Source organism: Pteropus medius, unplaced genomic scaffold (assembly GCF_902729225.1).
Source record: "Pteropus medius unplaced genomic scaffold, Ma_sr-lr_union100, whole genome shotgun sequence".
Classification (NCBI taxonomy): Eukaryota; Metazoa; Chordata; class Mammalia; order Chiroptera; family Pteropodidae; genus Pteropus; species Pteropus medius.
This window is the reverse complement of record NW_024342473.1, coordinates 11,058,529-11,081,718: the sequence shown is the minus strand read 5'-3', so window position 1 is coordinate 11,081,718 and position 23,190 is coordinate 11,058,529. Positions and strand designations below refer to the sequence as shown.

General features: G+C 39.0%; 1 protein-coding gene across 11 annotated transcripts in view; it reads left to right on the top strand.

Moving 5' to 3' along the window:
• MAP2K5 (mitogen-activated protein kinase kinase 5) overlaps window positions 1–23,190 on the top strand; it is a 235,931-nt gene that overhangs the window by 176,345 nt on the left and 36,396 nt on the right. For 3 of the 11 annotated variants that reach the window (XM_039865210.1, XM_039865212.1, XM_039865211.1), the window contains 2 exons: window positions 224–256; window positions 21,524–21,585. The exons of 1 other annotated variant lie outside the window; for it this stretch is intronic. In XM_039865210.1, the coding sequence (XP_039721144.1) occupies window positions 224–256; window positions 21,524–21,585 (95 nt within the window). Of the gene's footprint in view, window positions 1–223; window positions 257–7,934; window positions 9,572–21,523; window positions 21,586–23,190 lie in introns of those variants that run through there. 7 more of the 11 variants (XM_039865220.1, XM_039865219.1, XM_039865217.1 and 4 more) reach the window with 4 other exon arrangements.

Genomic DNA, 23,190 nt, shown 5'->3' with positions numbered 1-23,190 from the left:
GCAAATTGCATTTTGAAGAAAATGCAAACCTTTAACTGCCTGTATTAGATTAGGTACCATTAGAAATAATAGAACATCCTGAGCATCAGTGTTTTTATAAGAATTTGCTGTTGTTGATTAATCTTGCTATATTTTATTGCATTAATGATTTTTTCTTTCCACTCCACTGTAAAGATATTGCATAGAGGCTAATACTTTTTTCCTCTCTTCTTTCCCGTTGCAGCCTCTCCAGCTTCTGCAGTGCATTGTTGATGAGGTGAGGCATCGTCTTATGTGCTTTCACTCCTAAAGTCATTCCTAATGGTGTGGAAAGCTTATATTTTGTTTCCTAATGAAGCACAATGCCCAACATCCTCAGAGCAAGTTGTGTTGTATGGCTCTGAGCTGTGTTACGTGAACTGGCCTGGTCCTGATTCCTGCTCTTCTGATTCTGGCTGAGAATCCCTGCCAAAACAGACTGTCCCACAGGCTGGTCCTCGGGGGTATCAGAAGCCCTGAAGACAAAACACGATAATATTAATTTATCCTCTCCCTGGCCAGATGGGGATGGAGCTGGAAATTAAAGTGATATCATTTTTTCCCATAGCAGATATTTAAAGTTATTCAGTAAGGCAGGGATCAGAGTTGAACAGCAAACATAAGCTGGATAAAATTGATCTTCCTTGCTATATTTACCTAAAGCATATCAGAGTGATAAAAGTGTTCAAAAGCTCCAGGTTAACAGTTCAGCTTCAATTTCCTAATTAGGCATGTTCTCAGAATTTACTCCTAACTTCATGTGCTTTTAACTAGTATTCTCAAAGTTTACGTCATCTTACTTCTGATCATCCTTAGCCATTGAGTTCCACTGTCCCTTTGCCTTAGCAGAGTTAATCCTCCTGCATTTTTTTCCTCAGTCAACTTTTTCTACTTCTTATTCTAACTTTAAATTTCTTTTTTCTGTATATTAGCAGTCTTATAATACACAAAGCTCTCAATTTAAGAAACATTAACATTTCTTTTTAAGTGAGTTTTTTTGGACTTGGGCTTGCTTGCCTACTAGCAATGTTTACTTTTTTAACTTTAATTTTACAATATTTAAAACACTTATAATAAAGGCTACAAATGAGTCAGATAGGAAAGTTTGAAAGAAAAAAAATTAATTCATAGTTATTCCTCTCAATTAAACATCTGTATAACCAGTTATGAGATTTGGGAGGAAAAAATAAAGATCCTCCTAGGAAAAAAATAAACGCGTGTACACATATCTCAATAATAGTAAGAATGGGGCTCTAACATCCTTAATGGTTGCATCAGTCAGTCCATATATCCCCTGCAAGCCATAAACCATGTTGGTACAAAACTGAAGGCATTGTCCTGAAACAAATGGAGGCCCCATTACCTCAAATAACAAAGAGGCCTCCTGGATCTAATAGCTCAACAATATCTTCTGTCATCTTAGGTTCCAAAAGCATCCTATTCCCATCAGAATCCTCCCAAATAAGCTGATTTTCCTGAAGTTCCCCTCCAGGATTGCCCAGGGACGTGCCTAGGGAAACTTGGGCTACCCAGATACACAGCCTGCCATGCTTGCTGGGCTCCCGGGCCTCAGAATGGTCAGGTACAGATATTTTTCACCAATAATGTATGTATTGCTGGAGAGCTAATTTGAAGGTTTTCTAGATCAAAGGGATATTTTCATTCCTTATTTGAAGTGTCAGTGATTGATATTAAATTTAAAATATTTTACTTTTTTGATTTGGGCAAAATCCTGAGCCTCTTGAAATGATCAAAGGGAGATGTTCTGTCTAAGGAGGAAGGTCTGTGTGATGAAGGACAATAGCATGTAACTTAAATCACATGTGTTTCTTTATAGCATTTCTTCCTTAGTTGAGAGAAAAATATAACTTAGACATCTATTCTTATTTACTCTAAAAACATACTAAAGTATCTTCTTTATAAAAACTTGGGAGATTCACATCGTCATTACCAAAACAAATATAAGTTGATCTTGGAACTGATCTGATGTGCAGTGATAAGACTATTAGGAAAGAATTGGCCAGGTGACCTGCCTTAGGCAAGATGCCAATTCATAGCTTCTAAGAAAGAAAAGATTGGTGGGGTCCTTTAATTACTATGCTTGTCCCATTTTTATCAGATTTCTCCTTGCTGTGTGATACGGTTTTTCTCAGAGAGTAGTCCAAGGACTAACTGCATCAGATTTACTTAAGATTCTTATTAAAAATGCAAATTCTTGCACCCAGATCATCGAATTAGGCTTTCTAGGGGTGGAACCCAGCAATGTACATTTTTACTAGCTTCCCAAGTAATTCTTTGCTCTTTAAGGTGTGGGAACCTCTTTTATAATAGCTTTTTAGGACTGCCCTTTTAGATCCCAGAGAGTGATTTACTATCTATCTTCATTTACACCTGACTTCTAGGGTTCTTATTCCTGAATGAATATAACCAGCCAGGATTTGAGCCATTTTACTCCTTGGGTGTTGGATATACTCCATTGTGAAATGGCTTTCAATGATACTATGTACTGTTTCTGTTAGAGAAAAGTCAGATTTAAAAGTACCACCTCTAAGGGAGCCTAATTCAAACAAGATGGATATATTTGGAGTCATGTACAAGATAGTCAAGCAAAGCCCAGTGTAACATACTTTATTATTATGTGGATGCAGCTTGACCTCCTGGCATGGCCTGGCAAAGTATGAAGACAAAGTATAACAAGAATAAGGGGCAGGACTCAGCCCTGGAGTGGCCAACGGTGAATGTGGGAGCCTGTCTAGGAGACAGGAGGTGGAATTGTGGAACAAAGCCAGAGTCAGACACCAGAGGTCTAACTAGACGACACCAAAAGTTAAGCAGAGGAGTCAGAATCATGAATATGAAACTTGGACCACAGGGCAAGAACTGGAAGGGTAGCCAAGGCAACAGGAGAAGCAAACTCCAATCAGAAATCTGAGCAATCTGGTTTAATTTTGGATGAAATTCAGTCTAGCTTGGACCTGGCTAACTCAGGATATGAGTGTTGTCTTAAAGACACCATCTGATGCCTCAGAATTGCTTCTCTTAAAAGAACTTCTTACTTTAAAACCCTCAGGTTTTAATCAGGTCCTCTCCAAGTCCACGAATACCTATGTTGTAAAGTACTTTGGTTCACTGTAAGTGATGTTTGTGTGTGCCGTGATGACTTAGCAATCTGAAATCTTTGGGGAATAAGGTAGCCCTACTTGTCTAGATAACTGAGATTTACTGCTTTAAGCTCTAACATCAATGAGAAAATTTGCATTTTTAGAAAGAAATTTTTCTAAAATGTATTTGCTCTTGGCAGCCTGTTGATAGAGTGTAGAGAGTATCATTTAACCTTTTCTTGATGACTCAGGTCCTTGTTTTGAACATTGTGCCAAACTAAACTTTGATATATTGATGCCCTCTAGGGCTATAGAATTGTATGGGGCTTCCCTTGTTCTTTCATTGAATTTTATCAACCATTTTGCCTGTGTGTTTGGCCTTGGCACTCAATGATGCGCTTGGACCTCTTGAGGTGTATAGAGCCATTTGCTCCCAGGCTAAATGGCCCTACATGGCTGTGCTGTTCTGCTTGGTGTTTTTCCTGTGTTCTTTTGTGTGATTGCCTCTATTTTCTATGGTCACTCCTCATTCTTGTCAGTGATTCCCTGCTGCCCCAGCGATCTGACCATCTGTCTTCAGTCTTTGCACTAATAGTGATCCTAGCAAAACTAAAAGTGACAAATGAAATCGGATATCCAAGAGGTATGTATAAGGTCAAACACACCCATCTGAGAAGAGAGATAGTGCTTGAACCCTCTCTTTAATGAAGTAAAATGGGTGGACTTGTGTTCGTTGATTCAGCAGATGGTTATCAAAACCGCTCACTATATGCTAGCCCAAGTTGAACAGGCCACAGTCAGGACAGCCTCCAAGCCTCGAGAGAACTGGGCTTCTAGGCAAGGTACCCAGGCCAACTGCAGACTAGGTCTGTGAGTCAAGGTAGGAAGGCAGAAGTGCAAATCCTGGGCCAACACAATGTGTTAGGACTCAGGAAGCTATGTAGCTATCTAACACTCTCCCCAGTGTCTGGGCTCCCAGTTTGGCTGGCAACAAAGGGCTGGCCACACCGGTGATAAGGCAGATGGAAATACAGCAGTGATATCTAAGTCACCAAATCCCAGGCTGACTGGAGCCAGCTAGTGGGGGCCATCAGTGGATCGAGGTGCTGGGAATTGGAATGACTGAGTGGGGACTTCCTCCTTGACCTACCCTCAAGTAATCCATAGCCTTGGAAAAGATATGGACACAAAAATGAGTAATTATTTCATTGTAGGGTGTATACTATACAACGCTGAGGCAGGAGGGTTTGTTCTGCCAGGAGAGGGTTAGTTCTGGTGGTGGATTAGGAGATGCCCCTCAGAGGAGGTGACATTTAAGCTAGGTCTTAAAGGATGAGTCGAGTTTATCAGGTCAAGAAAGGAAAAAAGTAAGTGTCAGAAAGAAGGAGTTGAAACTTTCTTGTGAATTATTTTTGAGTTCACAGATGTGTTTCAGAATGTTCAGATTATCTAAAATATGACAACCAGAAAAATAGATTATTACTCTAAATATATATATTTCAAGCGTATTACAGCTAAAAATAAATTTGTCTAACATCTGTAGGTGCTTAGCAAGGCAATTAGCAAATCCCTGATTTATACTTCTGTTTATTCATTTCACTAGTAAAAATTGATTTCATATGTCATGTTTTATACCTGATTAGAAGTATCTTCTACATGAAAGTGTTGATTTCTTAGTAAGAACTAATTATAATATTTGTAAAATACCAAAATGGTTCTGAAATATAAGCACAAACTTTGAGTGATCAGTAACGGCCTACAGTTGAGCCAGGTGTATAAACAAACATGGGCTTGATTGTTTAAGATGCTAGCTGAATAATTCCAAGTTATACTGATTGTTCTTACCTGATGAGGATGGAAAGGAAGAAGGGTATGGTCTTAGGAAAGGCATGGCGTGGCACTCTGTAGAACATCTGGGTGGATCTGATGAAGAGTTAACTCCTCTGCTTACTCTAAGAAAACCTCCTGTGGAAGATGAACATAGAGCAGGGCTTTGATAGAGGATAGTATCATACACATAGTATGTAGACTGAATGGACAACTGGCCAAGGAGTCAAAGGGTCCAGGAGGTAGAAAACAGAAGTAATAACAGAAGGAAATTTGAGAAATTCACAAATATGTGGAAACAATACATTGCCATAGAGCCAATGAAACAAAGAAGAAATCACAAGGGAAATTAGGAAATACTTTTGAGATGAGCAAAAATGAAAACACAGCATAACAAAACTTACGGGATTCAGAAAAATAGTGCTCAGAGGGAAATTTTCAGCTATAAATGCCTGCATTAAAAAGGAAGAACGATTTCAAAACCCCAAAAAACTATACTCAAAGTAAGCAGAAGGAAGGAAATAATAAAATTAAAGCGGAAATAAATGAAATAGAGACTAGAGAAACAACAGAAAATCAATAAAACCAAAAGTTGGTTCTTTGAAAAAGTCAACAAAATTAGCAGACTTTTAGCTGGACTGACAAAAAATAGAGAAGACTTAAATGGCTAAAGTCAGGATTGAAAGCAGGCACCTTACTACCAATCATATAGAAATAAAAAGAATTATAAGGGAATACTATGAACAGTTGTATACCAACAAATTAGATAACCTAAATGAAATGGAAAAATTTCTAGAAAAACACAAACTAGCAATACTGACTCAAGAAGAAATATAAAATCTTAGTAGACTTCCAACAAGTAAATAATTATTTTTTAATTCCCACAAAGGAAAGTTCAGGACCATATGGCTTCACAAGTAAATTCTATCAAATGTTCAAAGAAAATTTAACACCAATCCTTCTCAAACTCTTCCAAAAAATAGAGGAAACACTTTCTAAATTCTTCTATGGGGCTAGCATTACCAAAGCCAGACAGAGACTTCAAAAGAAAATAAAGCTACAGACCAATTACCCTTATCAATATAGATGCAAAAATCCTCAAGAAAATACCAGCAAATCTGAATCCAGCAGTATATAAAAGAAGTGTACGTCATGACCAAGTAGTATGTATCCCACAAATATTAGGTTGATCCAACATATGAAAATCAGTGTAATACACCATAAGAATAGAATAAAGGGCAAAAATCCCGTGGTCACCTTAGTAGACACAGAAAACACATTTGACAGAATCCAACACCCTTTCATGATCAAAACACTCAATGAACCTAGAAGAGAAGGGGACTTCCACAACCTGATAAAGGACATCTACTAAAAATCCACAGCTAACGCCATAGTTAATGATGAAAGACTGACAACTTTCCCTCTAAGATCAGGAGCAAGAGAAAGACATTTGCTCTCACTACTTCTTCTCACCATAGTACCTACCTGGTTCTACCTAGGGCAGTTAGTCAAGAAAAAGAAGAAGATGTAAAACTATATTTGCAGGTGACATATAATATGTACAAAACCACAGAAAATCCACATCAGAAAATTATTGATGCATTAAGATTGTAGGATAAAAGATCAACACACAAAAATCAGTTTTATTTCTATATACTAGTAATCTAAAGTGAACAATCTTTGAATTGAAATTAAGAAAATTCAAGTTACAGCAACATTAAAAAAATAAAATACTTAATTTAACAAAAGTGGAAAACTTGCACACTGAAAATTATAAAACATCATTGAAAGAAATTTAAGACTTAAATGAAAAGACATCTCACGTTCATGGAATGGAAGACTTTGTTGTTAAGCTGACAGTACTACCCAAACTGATCTACAGATTTGGTACAATCCCTGTCAAAATCCCAGTAGGCTTTTTTGCAGAAACAGATGTGCTGATCCCAAAATTCATATGGAAATGCAAGTGACTTAGAGTAGACAAAACAGTCTTGGGGGAAAAAAAAAAAGGACAGTGTTGGAAGATTCAGATTTCTTGATTACAAAACTCACTACAAAATTACAGTTATCAAGATAGTGTGGTACTGGCATAGAGTTAGATTTATGGAATAGAATTGAGAGTTCAGAAACTAACCCATGGTCAGTTGTTTTTCAACAAGGATGCCAAGACCATTCAAAGGTGAAAGAAAAATCTTTTCAACAAATGATGCTGGGACAATTGGACATCCACATGCAAAAGAATGAATTTGGACCCCCTACCTCACATATACAAAAAATAGCTCAAAATTTGTCAAAGACCTAAATGTAAGAACTAAAACTATGAAACTCTTAAAAGGAAACATAGGTATAAATCTTTATAGCCTTAGATTAGGTAACAGTTTATTAGATATGACACCATCAAAATAGTGGAATCACTGTAATAATGCCGGTGTTCCAGGCCAATGGATAGAGCCATGCAAACCACAACTCTGAAAAGACCTTTGTGACCCAGTGTGGGAGGCGAGGGAGGTGCTGACTTGCCCTGTCATGTCTGTAGCTTGGAAAAGGGGATTGACAGGAATGCCACAGCAGGGATGGGGGAAAGACGATGGAAAGGATGATGGGCAAGATGAGGGAGTAGGGTGGAGGTGTTACTGTGAGGCCTGGCCTTGGGTCCTCAAAGATGAGTAAAGCAGGTTTACTTAAGATGTGAACACACTCTCTTGGCCAAAAACATATTTAATAGACCATTTATTACAAAAGTTAATTTATAAAAGCGTGTATGCCTTCTGTGAGTTCTTATGACTATTTAATCATAAAGTTTAATGAAGACAAAAGAGAGTTTTCACTATTTACTTATCTGCCTGGCTGGCATCTGCACATCATTACAGTGGTACTAAAAAGAGTCATTATGAATGGGGACAATCATCTACCCCACCAAACACCTGAACTCACAAGACACCTCCAATGGACTCTTAACTTAGACATGGTTCCTCTGATGTTTTCTAGAAATGCCAGCAAACATACCCAGTGCTGGAAGGAAGCAGCATTTGGTGCCAGCCCCACCTAGCAGCTCAGTGAAGAAGAGGGTGGAGGTTAATCACACAGCTAGACACTTCCACATGAGCTGGAGGAGGCTAACATCTCTATTCTAGAAGATGATGACACATGAAGAAGGGAATGAGAAAATAGAGGTTTGGGAAAAGGAAAAGAAAAAGGAGGGAAGAGTCTGTGTTATGGCTACATTATTAAAAAGCTTCTAAGCTTTTCTGTCTCTGCTTTGTGTCTCCCCACCTCTATGGAATTATCTTTTTAAAAATATAGATCTCAGGCTATTAAACCTTCCAGGGATCCCCCTGCATATAGGGTGACATCTAAACTTCTTAGCATGGCATTTGAGACTCTCACCCCTATTTTTTTCAGCCTCACTTTGGGTCAGTCATTAATCTTCAAAGCTGCCCCACTCTTTAACACCTATAGTTATGTTCCTCCCTCTACTTGGAACGACCTTCTCCCCTTTTTCCCTTTGTGAATGCCTGAGCATCCTCTAAGGCCCAGCTCTCCTCTTTGAAGCTGTCTCTGTTACCTTCCCACCTCCCCCATCGGACCACACTCCCACCCACTGCTAGGCGGAATTCAGTATAGCATCATTCACAAAGCTTTATTATAGTTTCTTAACGTACTAAATCAAATTTAGTTTGTGAGTTTGTCTTCTAGTAGATCATGAAGTCATCCAGCACAGGGATTTATCCCAGCACCTGGTAGCGATTATGGCCCAAGCAGGATCTCAGTAATTGCTCTTTCAAGGAAATTAAAATATGGATTTTTCTAGCAGGGCTAGTCCTCCACAAATGGCATGTGGCCTAAGTTTGTCTTTTCTTCTATGGCGGCCTATCCTATTCAGCTGAAATGGACCTCTGTCCTATAACACAGCGGCTAAGAATAGAGGCCATCATAGGGAAACTCATTTCTGTTTCCTTTTTTTCCCTTTGAAATTATTCTATTGAAATATAATTCACAAAACTTTGACATTCACTCTTTTAAAGTACACAGCTCAGTTCCAGAACATTTCCAGGACTTGTTAACAATCCTGATTCTTCTCTTCCAGTCCTTGATAACCATTAACTAACCTACTTTTTGTTTGTTAAGGACTTCCCTGTTGTGGACATTTCATATAAATTGGAGCATACAACATCTGGCTTTTCGTGCTTGGTGCCTTTAATTTAGCATAATGTTTTAAAAATTTCTCCATGTCATAGCATTTATTAGAATTTAATTCCTATTTATGGCTGAATAATATTCCATCATATAGATATACCACATTTTGTTTACCTGCTCATCAGTTGATGAACATTTGGGTTGTTTCCAGTTTGTGGCTATTATGAATAATGCTGCCATGAACATTTGTGTACAAGTTTTTACATGAATGTACAGTTTTAGTTCTCTTGGATGTATACCTGGGAGTGGAATTGCTGGGTCATATGAAAATTCTGTTTAATTTTTTTATGAACTTCCAAACTATTGCACAGTAACTGTACCATATTACATTCCCACCAGCAATTTATGAGGATTCGGATCTCTTCACATTCTTGTCAACACTTGTTATTTTCTGTTTATTTAATTATAGCCATCCTAATAGATGTGAAGTAGTCTCTCATTGTGATTTTGATTTACATTTCCCTTATGATTAGTGGTGTTGAGCATATTTTCATGTTTTTATTGGCCATTTGGATATCTTCTTTGGAGAAATATCTATTCGAATCTATTGTCCATTTTTAAATTGGATTGTCTTTTTATTTTATCAGTTGTAAGAGTTCTTTACATATTCCGGGTACTGGACTAAATTTTTTCTCTCATTCTATGGATTTTTTTTATTCATTTTCTTAATGGTGTCCTTTGACACAGAAGTTATTTAGTTTGTCTCTTTGTTTTATTTTTTACTTTAAAGCCATTCTAGTTTGATCAGAGGGTAGGAGGCTTAGATCTCCACCTTATCTCCACCCTAACCCCACCCCACCCCTGGTACCCACATAAAAGTCCTTAGAGTTCTATAGATTATAGTTTAAAAACCATTGACTATGGCCCAGATAATCATTTGTAAACATGTATTAATCCCAGAAACAGGTACTGGAGACAGAGAATGAATAAGATGCAGTTGCCACCATTAAAGAGTTTCTACTCTAGACTGGGAGGCAGACCAGTAAATGATCATATGTAAATAGATCACTTTAAACTAAACTGCAGGTTGTATAAGTGGTATGAGACTTAATGGCCTGAGTTCTCAGAGGAGCACATGACTATCATTTTAACCACTCACATAAATGAGTATTTACGATAAGATATTTAACAGTTTGCAGCTATGTAAATTTTATAATAAAAGTATAGACAAGGTGTTCGAGAAACAGAGAAGAGAGCTGATAATGGAGGAGATGATAATGTACCAGAGGGCTGCACAGTGAAAGGTAGCCAAAAAGGCCCGTAAGACTTAGCCTCAGATATACTTGAAGCCCCTTTAGAAGTTCACTATAGCTGCAGTGCTTGGCCAAGTATCTGGAGATGAGGCAAGGGCCATAGTTCAAAGGATCTTTACACACTGTGCCTGAAGGCATTTGCACTTTGGGGAGGGGGAGGTACCTGAAAGTATTAAGCAAGGGATCAACAAAATCAGATTTATCTTGTAGAACAATAACTCTGAAAGACTTGTGGAAGATGGGTTATTAGGAAGGACAGTTAGGAAGCTATAGTTCTGATCAGAATTATGAGGGCTTTATTAAGAACAGCCTAGGCATATTTGAAAGGTATTTGGGAGACAGAATAAACTGGGTTTGGTGAGTAATTGGGTATAGGGAAAGGCGGAGTTGGGGTCAGGGATGAAGCATAAGCTTGGCAGGCAGGCCCTCACTGAGATGGGGCACACACACATCGTGGGAAGAAGATGATTAGCATTCTCTTCGCAGAAGAAAAGTGCCTCATTTAAAACTATTAATTCCTGTTTCAGACCTAATTATAAAAAGTTTATCAACTAGACTCTAAGTCCCTGGGCTTTTCATTTCTATCTTCCTAGTGCTGAACCCAATTGTACAGTAGTCACTCAGATATTTGTTGAATGAAATTTATGTGTAATTATAAGAACTTATTACTTGTTTTTTCAAGACCTCAGGAAAAAAATCCAAAAAGTAATAGAATATAATGAGGAGGTACTTAGCTAATGCATATGATCCTTTATCGAAATTCAGAAGTCTATCCTTAACCTTAATGTTTAGGAAAAAAAATGTTACCTTGATATTTTCCCATGTCATGTTGCTTTCCCACACACCCCATTTTACAGATGAGGAAACTGTGACAGTAGGGCTCTGTCTACTGTACTGTAATTGACCTTGATGGAGGCAAAAAGTTACAGCTGAACATTTTGGCATGAAAGGGAGAGATCATTTTAAAAGCTATAAAAGAAGACAACTTAGAAAGCATTGCAGACGTGGCCCAAAGGTATAGGTATATTGCAATACAGTTCAGTTTTGTAGTCTATAAGAATGAGTCCATGTCTTTGAGAAAGAATTAAATTCTCTTCTGCATATTCTGTTTAAGTTGTCAGGGAGGAGCTTGACTCCCTTTAGAAAAATTTACATATACAAAAGATGTGGCTCTTGGACCACCATTATCTTAAAAAAATGAATTCATACAGAATCACTCATTCTTGGCCAGGTTAACTGAGAACTGGTTAACTAAGAAGCTGCTGGGCTGTGAACATAGCAGGTGCTCTCCGGGGTCACTGGTGAGGGCATGAGAATGATTGCCTAATAATACCTTTCCTGGAATTCAGTAAGTGGTACTAACCAACTCCAGAGGAAATAATAGTCACTCATATTTTGCCTGAAGGATTTGGCCATAATTCTGGCTTCTGAAGTTAGCATGAAGTAACAGGAAGAGTCCCCATCGCTCCAGCTCCCGGCAGCCTAAGCACACAGCCTGTTCCTCTCACAACACATAACTTCAGGTTTTAAAGAGAGACCAGACTTGCCAGCCTGAGGTCTCCAACACCCCGTGCAGGCCCAGAGCTTCTGACCACAGTGACTAATACTAACCACTTGCACAAACAGGTATTAATGATGTGGGCTTTCACGATGTTTGTAACTTGTATGAGTTAATGACTGAGGCATTAGAAACTTGGTAAATTAATCCAAGTGGATCACAATAGTCTTCTCCAGTGATATTGTTAACTGGACCCGTGTCTCATAGTGTTGGGAATATATAACTGGGAGCTGGAAAACTGATATTCCTCTTTTGTGTAAGGCAACCTTTAGAAATCTAATACCTCCTTTGAAAAGTTCAGTATGTTTAAATTAATGCACTTTGGCTGGTTTGAAGACTGAAAATAGGTTAGCATTAAGGCCATGATTCCTTTTGTAATTACTTGTTCTATTGGTAATAACTTTCCTTAGAAATGACATTAACATTCTACCAAAACACAGCAGTAATCCAAAAGTTAATGTTCTGTTCATTTATAATTATATTTAATTCATATTTATGAGTTGTTGAGAGGGAGGAGAAAGAAGTAAGTTTTAAAAATGCAACAGAAGAAACAAGTTAAAAGCAAAATTTTTCCTGATGGTCTGAAGGATACACAAAGTGACTTAAAAGTGAGGAAAACTAATTTTTAAATACAATTACATAAAATCAGAATTTTTTTAGCTATTGATGAAAAAAATCTGTATTTCTATTATTTCCTAGTGGCACTGAGTTAATTTGGTGGATAGGTTTTCTCCATTTCTTCTTTTTTGTTTAAGAAAAGAAGTAAAATATTAACATAAACATCCCTATGATTTTGATTTCAGTAAGTCAGTTAGATTTTGGTTAAATTTTTTTAACCAGGAATAATTCTGTATCTTTAGGCAATCATTAAGCAAGTAGCCTTGTGTTATTTTCTTTGAATTGTCCACAAAGCCTGATGTATTATTAATGAATTAATTTCTTGGTGGCGCAGGCCTGTGAATAGCATTCTGTGAATGGGCAGTTGCCTAGTGGAGCCACTTTTGGCTGCTGTCATTTAACATGTGTTGCTCTATTGTGAAGTCTTATCCAGCCGTAGGACAATGCTCATTTAATCCACCATGATGGGACCTCCACACCCTGAGCCCAAGCTGGATGCCAGGGTCAGTTACCCAGCAGCTCAGGCTGGGGCACTGCTCTGCCTCACTGCCTGGTTGCTGTAATCATTTTGCCTGCCGTTAATTTTCCCTAAACCAGAGAAAACGCATCTGTGAGCAGTGTGAATGTTCTCAAAAGAGATTCCAAACTGGTCGGCTGGGGTGTTGCCTGCATTCCAGAATGGAGGCAGCATTCCAGGGAGTGTAAGTTCCTTCCTTCCTCCTGGAAATGGAAGCGTCTGGGCCCACGAGATCCCTGATGTTCTGAGGTCCAGAGTAGCAGATGGCATTATGATTTTCCAAATCCTGATGAACATTCTAACTGAACTTGTTCATTTCACAGTATGTAGTTCTGTTTTTTCCACTTCCTCTCCCTCCCTCCCTCCCTCCCACCCTGTCTCCCTCTCTTTGTTCCTCTCACATTGACTAATTTTAACCTGATTCGATATCTTCTTTAGCCCCTTTAAATTCCCTTCTCTCTGCACTTATTGTACAGGGCCAGGTAAGGGCATAATTTCACATATAATTTTCAGTCTTTGAGTTGCAGCCAACATAGCCTTTGAATTTGTTTATAAAAATGTGTAAGCAAATACCACCAACACTTCGACACCATGCAGCCACGAGAAGTTGTTTCTCCCCTTATCCATAGCTCGCAGCGCAGGTGGTGAATGGCAGTAATTATTTTAACTAACAGTCGAGTGAACATTCAGGAGGACGTACCGTGTGGCGACATGGACTTGGGCTTTCAGGGAGTTTTCAGAGTCAGGCTCGATAGTGTTATGGCTTGTTGATTTTTGAGGACACGGACCTGCCAGGTTCTTGCCTTTGAACAGTAGTATGTGGATGTAGTTCAGATGTTTCAGTGTTAATCCCTTACCTATGAAAAGAGGAATAATTCCTTTCGTTTAGGACCCTGTTAGGGGTTATTTTTCTCTCCCAGGTTTTCCTCTTCATTTTTCTTTAATATAGTTTATGATCTGCCTTTAATCCTAGATTGCTTTTAATCAGCACTCCTGCACATGGAACCTGGTGAAACACTCGTGTGTATATTAACTTTATAATTTAGGTCCTGGATCAGACATGTGTAGCTGGACTTTTCCTGAGGAAAAAAATTGACCTTACCAGTGTATGAAATTCAAACACTATATAGGGACAAGGTAAAACCACAGGTAGGAATTGCTGAATAATTACCTTTAGACCAGCCTGAGCAGGAGGCTTCCCACGAGGGTGAGCTCATTTAATGGTTCCTAAAACTCAATCTCGTGGATGTCAATGGTCATGCTTGATTATTTGCAGTAGTGTTTTATGAAAAAGCAATAGAAATGCATTGGGAGGCTACAGAGAGAGGGGACAATAACGGGTTTTACTTTTGTAAATGAAATCCCTTTGGTATGAGACAAGCATGTTTTTTGCTGCTCTGCCTACACCATTGAAAAGGGAGATGTGTGTGGATGTCAGCGTGCAAGGTTGTGTGTGAGTGTGTATGTGCAGTATTCATATAGGCACCTCCAAATAACACTGTGCACTATAGCTTATGACCAACAGGAGACCCAAAATAAAAAGAGAAAAATAGATGTTCATTGGCCGTAGAAAGGAAGCAATTTTACCAATACTGTTTAAAAGATTAATGCATTTTCCAGTTCCCTACCTATCTGTTTTCAAGGAATTTTATAAAACACCAAGATCTTTTGCCATATGTTTAGAAAATCTCTAAGTAAATGTTTATCTTTTAAGTAACAAAAAATTAGTAGAATAAATGAAGGCTTAGTTTTGACATTGATGACAAAGTTTGTCCCTCTTGCCTCTTATCCCAATACTGAGGAACCTCTGAAACATATTCAGGGAAAAATGAAAATGAGAAAAATCTTTATAATCTCGAATTTCAATTACCTAGAGACAGATTCCTTTAGACCTGTTCATTTATACTTTCTTTTTCATAAGCCATCTGGTTGTGATGTTCACTTGGCTAACAGCTGGTTCTCCCTTGATTTAAGAGTTTATAAGTAAGGTGGGTGTTTCAGAGGGGAAAATTTCAGGCCTTTGCCCCTGGTTCCAGGTCCATCTGAGACAAGTTAAATGAGCTGCTACTGTCAGCCCAGACCCAGTGGACAGAACTTCACACCAAAATGCCCACATATGTAATTTGTCACATCTGGCAACCAGAGCATGGGGTGACCCAGTACGGAAATTGAATCATCTTTCACTTTCTCTGCGCAGGGCTTGATGTGGAGTGGGATGAGGAAAAGGAGGGCTTTCTGGTCTCCAGCTGAGGAGGGTCAGAGGCTTTCTTTTCTGATGATGTCCATCTGCAAGCCGTCCTAAATTTAAAGCCTCATGCCCACCCCAGCACTGTCCCTTATAACACCCCACAGCTTAGGTCAGTTCTGTCTGCACTGTAAAATCAAATACACACATATGTCAAAACACTGATTGTTCCCTCACAGAGTGGCCACGTTTTTAAGTGTTTTTAATAAGCACTGCCTAAATTTTTACAAATCTGATGTGTAATCATGGTTTTACTCACATCTTAAACTGAGCTATCTCATTCTCTGACTGACCTGACCATCTGTTGCCCACCTTCCTCTCTTGATGTGTCTGCCTTTTTTCCTGACTGTAGTCTCTTATAGCAGAAATATACAGATATGAACATTGAGGACCTTCAGAATATTAAAGCCAAGCTAATTTTCCAGAATCTACTATTGGATCATACATTTGTTCACAGATTAATTTCTGTGGATATCTTTAAAGGTGAGGGTCCAGTTTTCGGGGTGGGGAAGTCATTTATCTTTTTTTTTTTTTCCCAAACAAACTAGGTTTCCTCCCCAGCGGAGAGCAGGTTTGTCCTATGGATTCTGCCAGTTGTCTCACAAAGACATTACTTTAAGGCAGTGAACAGTGAGGATCAAAAACCGATTTGGAGTCCGACAAGTCAAAATGCTGTTCTGCCTGACATGAAGCCACTGGAATCACAAATAACCTTTGATCCCAGCTTTGTGGATAGAAGTAGAGCAATCTAAGAGAGCTGTGCCAGTTAGTATGAACCCCAGTGTGTAAGATCAGAAATGGTTAGGCCAGGCTAAAGAAACATGAGGCTTGAGTCAAAAGATTTATTTTTAAAATGTTAAGAGCATAACTCTCAGTACTGGTCAGACTTCAGGTGACTCTGTGATGATAACCACCTTTTGACACCATGAAGTCTAGAAGTAGACTTAGAAATCTACGTTGGAAGGCTTGCCGTATTTTATTTAACTTGCCAGACTGGTTTAATCTAACCACAGCACAACTGACCTTGGAATTCACCAGTACAACCAGCACCTTGAGAATTTTGAGAAGTTGCCCTTCTAGATTCCTTATGTTTTACTGCCAATAAGTATGAAATCTTAATTTGAAGGAATGTCTGTTTTGCACGAAGAGAAGGGGACAGGCCAAGATTAAGGTAGTCAGTGACCCTACACCCCAGGTGCCGTCTGGAGTGAGGAAGGAAGAAAGTAGGAGAGCAAGGACGGTGTCTGACAGCCCTCCAGATGTTTAGACTTTGTCTCCTCTCTGAACTCAGGTACCGACCAAATTGTATCGAACCCTTGGTGCTCCCCAGCACAGCCTGAGTGCCAGGCTTGGCACTCTTACTTGACCATTTCCTCCATCTTGCAGGACTGTTTATTAAAGGTACATGTCATATCCTCCTGAGCAATACACATTCTTTCAGGATATGAGTTAAGTTTATCAGTCACCCCACAATGCCAGGCTCAGTGCCTTTGACATGGTAGGTGGTCGAGAAAATTGTTGAATGAATGAACCAATAAATAAATAATGGATGATTGTATCATTTTTTACAGTATTTTCTGTCTGTGTCCTATCAGTGTCTGAATTGACTACCACATTATTGTCAAGTTCCATAGTCATCTTTGATTATGCATTAAAGGCAAAAATTAAATCTCAGGTATATTTTTTAAAGTAAAGGTCTCTTAACTTTTTCCAGCTGCGTAGTTATGTCAGCTTTCTTCTTAATACAAAGCCAAGCCTCTCTAAGAATCTGGACCTCATTAGAGTTTTTAAAACCAACTCCTTACCTTTTTAAACTTTCTTTTTTGACATCATTTTAGATTCATGCCGTTGTAAGAAATAATACTAAGAGATCCTGTATATTCTTTACCCAGTTTCTCCCAGTGGCAGCAGCTAATGAGTATAGCACAATATCACAACCAGGAAATTGACACAGCCCACTGCACTTATACAGATTCCATGTGTGCGTGTGTGTATATGTAAACGTTAATGACATAGATCCTTTCAAAGCCAAGAAACATCATAGTTTAAAATATATATATATATGCCTTTAAAAAAATTATCTCCCTTTTAAGTCATTCATTTCAAAAGCATTTTTCTCATTTATGCTTTCTGTATTTAGAGTATCCAGTGTGCTGGCCTGCTCTCAAGGTCACAATTATACTTATCAGCACACTGACCCTTCAAGTGAAATAGCAGCACCTGCGATTGGAATTGGACCTCCTTCTCCCTCACCCCTTTCCCCACTCTTTGAGTGTGCAGGTACACACACGCACACACACAGATTTTCTGCCACTTGCCTTTTTTTATGCCTGAGTACCTTGCTGACAAGTGCTAATAATAAAATACCCAGAGAGAGTCCAGTTGAAGTTAGCATACATTAAACATTCCGAACTTGTCCTTTTGCTCATAGATTGTGCATAGTTAATAATTAAACAGTTTCAGTTGTAATGGGTTGACCTTCCTGAACTGTTCATTATTCACAAGGCAAAGGCATCACTCAAACTTTTTTCCCATTGTCCTTCGCTGTTCTGTAGCGTGCCACCTGCTTGTGTTCCAGTTTAGCAAAAGAGGCTGACCAGGTAGTTACTGAAACCTCTGAGACTTGGAGACCGTCCTCATTGATGGCCAGAATTGCTTACGGAAATGGTTTATGGCAGCTGTTTTTATGTAACAGTTGCCTGCTCCATAACAAGATCTAGCTCATGTCCCTTTAGCAGGACTCTAAAGCTGATTTGGGACTAGAGTCTCAGGTTAAGGCTTTTGGTTAAGGTTGTGTCCACTCTTCATTCCATACCTCCATGCTTAGAAGCTCAACCGAAAAGCATCCCCAAAAAAGCCTTTAAGGTGAACAATGGTACCAAAGGTCTTAAAAAAGAGAGTGACTTTTATTAACAATTTAGAGTCGTTTTCAGCCAGTCCTGAGTGTTACTAGTGTAAACGCTTCTCCAGTTCGTGGTGATGGTGTTCGTTTTTTTTTTTGAAATGTATTTCTTCATTTGACCTGAACCCATATTTCATTTCACAGAGAACAGTTTTGATACGTAGCAGCAACTTTTGTACTTGGTCTTCTGAACCACATGGCAATGTTCTCAGTCTCTGCCTCACCCAGCGGTGACTGGGTGCTGTCTGTACCTGGGAGCCTCGTTGAAACATTGGAGCAGCTTTCCAATGAGCCTCCCTCCCTCCTTCAAACGCATTTGAATCACATCACAAAATAGGCAGGTTCTGGGAGGTGTTTTACATCCCGATCTAAGCTAACTTCTAATTATACTTAAAAATGAGGAAAGTACACTTTAAAATCCTATAGTGTGATATACACTGTCAGGTCTGTTGATTTGATTTCCTCTGGAGTGTTAACAGCCTTGTGCTTCTGTGGGGTTGGAGGCTCTCAGAGGACTCCTTTGCCCTGTGTTTGTGTGTGGCACTCTGATCACCACCACCCCCCAGCCTGCCAGTCAGTCTTCTATAGCTCAGAAAATTCTCCTTTGAGGTATGCAAGAGACATGGACTTTAAAATGAAAAGAAATATCTGGCATTATGCATGTGAGATTACAATTTCCCCCTGCATCTTTGATGAGTGATGCTTTCCAGGCACCACTGAGATGAGAATCAACTCTCTGTGGTTCTGCAAAGTCGACTTGGGCTGGCATTTTCACAAGTGAAATAAATTATTCATGGTACCACCCAGTGTTCCTTAGTTTTATATTATGAGGAACTTAACAGGCTACAATATCAGGTCTTAAATAAAATTAACTATCCATGCAAAGATGTCACATTTCCTCGTTTTCTTTCTCATCCATGTTAAAATGACATCTTCATCAAATTGCCTAGTCTATAATTCATTAATTTACTCTTGATATCATACTTTGAAATGAGGCCTACATTAGCATCATGTTTCATACCAGGATCTTTGTAGAAAACCAGCCCAGAATTTTAACCATCTTGGTAAATATTCAGCCACATAAAGACAGTAGGCTTTTGTTTTCCTAAACATTGCATTTTAAAACAACTGCTGCTCAGACACTTAGAGTACTACAACCTCCAAAAAAATTTTAGAGACGAATGACTTAGCGAACTAACTACCTGATCAGAGTCCATAATTTTTGTACCTCAGACTTTGAACTATCTTTTTACTAACAGTTTTTGAGACAGTAAAATGTCATTTCTTTAACTGGGCCTTATAGAACCTTGCAGGCTTGGTGATATATATGGCTTTCCTAAAACAGGCTGGGCTGAAATTGATATCATGTTTTATTTTTGCTCTTCAAACCGATGGGACTTCTGTGACCATTTTATAGTACCTTTGTTGAGGATTTGTCATGTTATTGCGTGCCTTGTTTCTTTTGAGCAGACGATTTCATCAGCCCCCCATTTTTCATGTCCCCTCTCTGTAATGCCTGCATGTAATCCTTCGAACTTGGCAAGATTTTATTTCACTCCCATTTTCCTTTGTTTTCCTTTCCTCTTGGAAGCCTTTCTCTACTGATGACAATTTTAAGTTTATGATTACTAGCCTTCCCCTCCTCTGGATAAATAGAGTAAATTCGAAGGGGACAGGTAGGCAAAAACTAAGAAACATTTTACTCCCATTCCTTTTCTCTTAACCTCTTAAAGATTTTGGGGGGCAGCTTTGACCCCCTCCGTTCCTTTTGATTCAGTTGTATTTTCCAGCAGTTTCCAATTGTTTGAATTGGAAACAAAGCCTTAATAAGAGTTCTAGTTAATTTTCTCTCTTGTAATTACCGATCTCATTTTTCTGATAATTGGCCACAGCAATTATATGTATATTTACTAATCACATAGGGGGCTGTGCGATTGTATCTATCTGCCACCATTGATAATGACACGCATATTGCAGAGGTGCTTTTATCATCTTCTTTTTTCCACTACATCAAAGCCATTTCCTCTCGTTCTCAATAATGAATACATGCATGCATTTGACACAGTTGTATGCTAGAGAAATTGTTTGGCTCCCACCAAATGCTGCATGCTCTGAGTTTCTTGCCTGCAGCGCTGGAAGGTTGTATGTAATGATATATTGCTCATCCAAATGGCCAAAGCACTCCAAAGCACAGTGAGATTAAAATAAGTCATTCCTTTGTTAATTTAAATAGGTGCATGTATCATACTTTGCAGGGCACTTTGTGTAGGGATGTCAGGGAGGAAAAAAGCCGCCGAAAGGTATTTTTAATAGCAAATGAGAATAGATGAGAATGGAGTCATTTGCAGCTGCCTACTTTATGTGGCTCTCTTGTTCCAACTGTAGGTCTAATGAGATGACTGTTAAAGTACTCTGCAGTGTAATTTCATTACATCCTGAGCCGTTACACTATAAACACAGTGGCGCTCTCTGTCATTCTTGGAAAAACTCCTAAATTCTTAAAGCCTGCCTTTGCAAATGGTAATGGGGTTTGCTCCCTGTGTTACGCAGTGGTTGTTGTGTTTGTTGCTGTGTAGTTTTCTGCTCTTCAGAGTGCCGCCCACCTCTAGCCCAGTTTCGTTTGGTGGTCAAGGTGGGAGTTTTTCATTGTGTCCTTAATTCACTGGCTTTCTCATATGACAAGGTCGCCTAGACTGACAAATAGGCTGAAATTCTTTTTCAGGAAACACTTTTCATTATATAAGCCCTTCTATTAAAGTAAAAAAAAAGAAAGAAAAAAAAAACTAGCCCAAATGCTTCCGTTAGGGGCAAATAGTTAAGAGCAGCTGAATATACAAATAAATGTAAATAAAAAGGAAAGTGTAAATAAATAACAAATCCAGTAAAAGAACAAAGGTCAACACAAGAATAATTTCACAGCTCTTTGTTAATTACAAGACCATTTGTGTGTTACTTAAATAATCATTAATTTCTCATTTACACTTCCGTACCTTCTTTCCTACCCTGTGGCTATCATTGTCCTTTTTTCACCTCCCCTCCCTATTTGCTCTCATGTTTCTCACCGTTGGAAAACGTGTGTGGCTTTAAATTTGGCATTTTATGTAAACATGTGGAAGAGGGTGTAGACAGTCTTTTTAATTGAATGAGACCTTATTTTCCTTTCCACATGGTGATGAATCCTTGTTATATATTCATCTTTGTACTGTTACTTTGGTCGGGGAGGAAGGGTATAAAGCAAGAAAAGGAATCATTGTGACTTTTGGTGACTTGTTTTTCCTCCATCCCAGGATTCGCCCGTCCTTCCGGTTGGAGAGTTCTCCGAGCCATTTGTACATTTCATCACTCAGTGGTGAGCCCGTTTGCAAACATGCCATGCCCTCAATGTAAATGATACATGCCATTAACTCGGAGGCTCCGTGAGACCTTATGGCTCTCGCTGCTTCCTTTTGGAGACAGGAGGGACTTCAGGGCCTTGGGCAGATGGGGCAGCAAAGCTGAAGAAATTGTTTAAATTATGTAAACGTTATTTACACAAAGGGTTGTAAATGTACTTTAGAGGCTTTTTCCTGTTTTAGTAAACTGCTAAGAATCAGGCTACTTCGAGCGCAGATACTGCTGCTGTCTAATTTTTTTAAAGAAATACAAATTTTATAGCCCCTCTTGAACAGACAAACGAAGCTTGTTTTTATTAACGTAACCTCAAGTTACCCATAAAACTGTCTGTCACTTAGCGGACGCAGCATAGTTGATTAATTCATCGGATTTTCAGTAAATAACTTTTACCTTTGGTTATATTTTAAACACAATACTGGTGTCCCATTTCAATGAATTTCGATGTTTGAAAGACCTATGGAAAAATAGTTCTGTTAGGCCCTCTTTAACCATTAAAGAACTGAGGGAAACCACAGGATTTAAATCATAAGGGCCCTCAGAGTCCCCAGGCAGCCCCTTGTCATTTTACACCTGAGGAAGCAGGCATTTTTCTGCCAAGGGTTCTTTTCCAGCCTTCTGCGTTTTTCCTCCCAGTCGAACGAGTTTTTCTTTTGTTAGCCCTTTCACATCATCCACCTCTCCCCCATTCGTTTGGCAGCACTCGTGTGGCCTTGGAAGGCCCAGTCGCTCTGCTGCCCTCCTTGTGTCCTCTCCCTCACCGCAGCACAGAGAGAGAGGGCAATTGGGAGCAGAGGAATGACCATGCAGAACGGGAGACAGAACCAGCTAGAAGCTGTTCTGCACATGCTGGGGCTCCTTCATAACTACCTTCACTTACCTTTCCCTCCTCCGTCGAATTCCCCATCTCCTCACCCCTTCAGAGTCGTATCCACTGGTGGAAAACAACCCCTTCGTTCCTGCGGTGCCACAAAATGGTGCGACCAGGAGTTCTCGCTAAAGCGAAATGGTTGTACACTCTCCCCTTCCCCTCCTCTCCCTTGATCCATCTGATGATTATGGTAAAATGAAGCCAAGAAATGTTCCTTAATATAAATGTCAGGCTTTAGCACCTTTTGACTAAGTGTGATGTGTTACCTCTTAGTAAAAATGTCTCATACAGTTTATATCCCATAGAAAAATATGTAGAGAAGTTTTTCCCTCGACTTTTAAAATTTTATTAACTCTATTTTTATTTAAAATACATAATATTTTGTAGCTTTTAAAAACTACACTCTGCGAACATTTAATACCCAAAGCATGCCATGTTAGGAAAAAAGCATACATATTGGTTAAACCTGGGAATCCTGAGCGCATTAATAATATTAGAGCCATTATTCAGAAATATGTATTAATCCTTCTTAATTTTTCCTTACATGGAATTCCTAGAAACACTCAAAAGCACATCATGGGAATGCCCCATTTCAAAACGCGGAAATTGAAAAACAGGCCGTGCGGTTCCTAAGCTTGCTGGAGCACCTGGTTTGGGCATCACTGGCTCCGGAGATGTTGGATTTGTGACTGG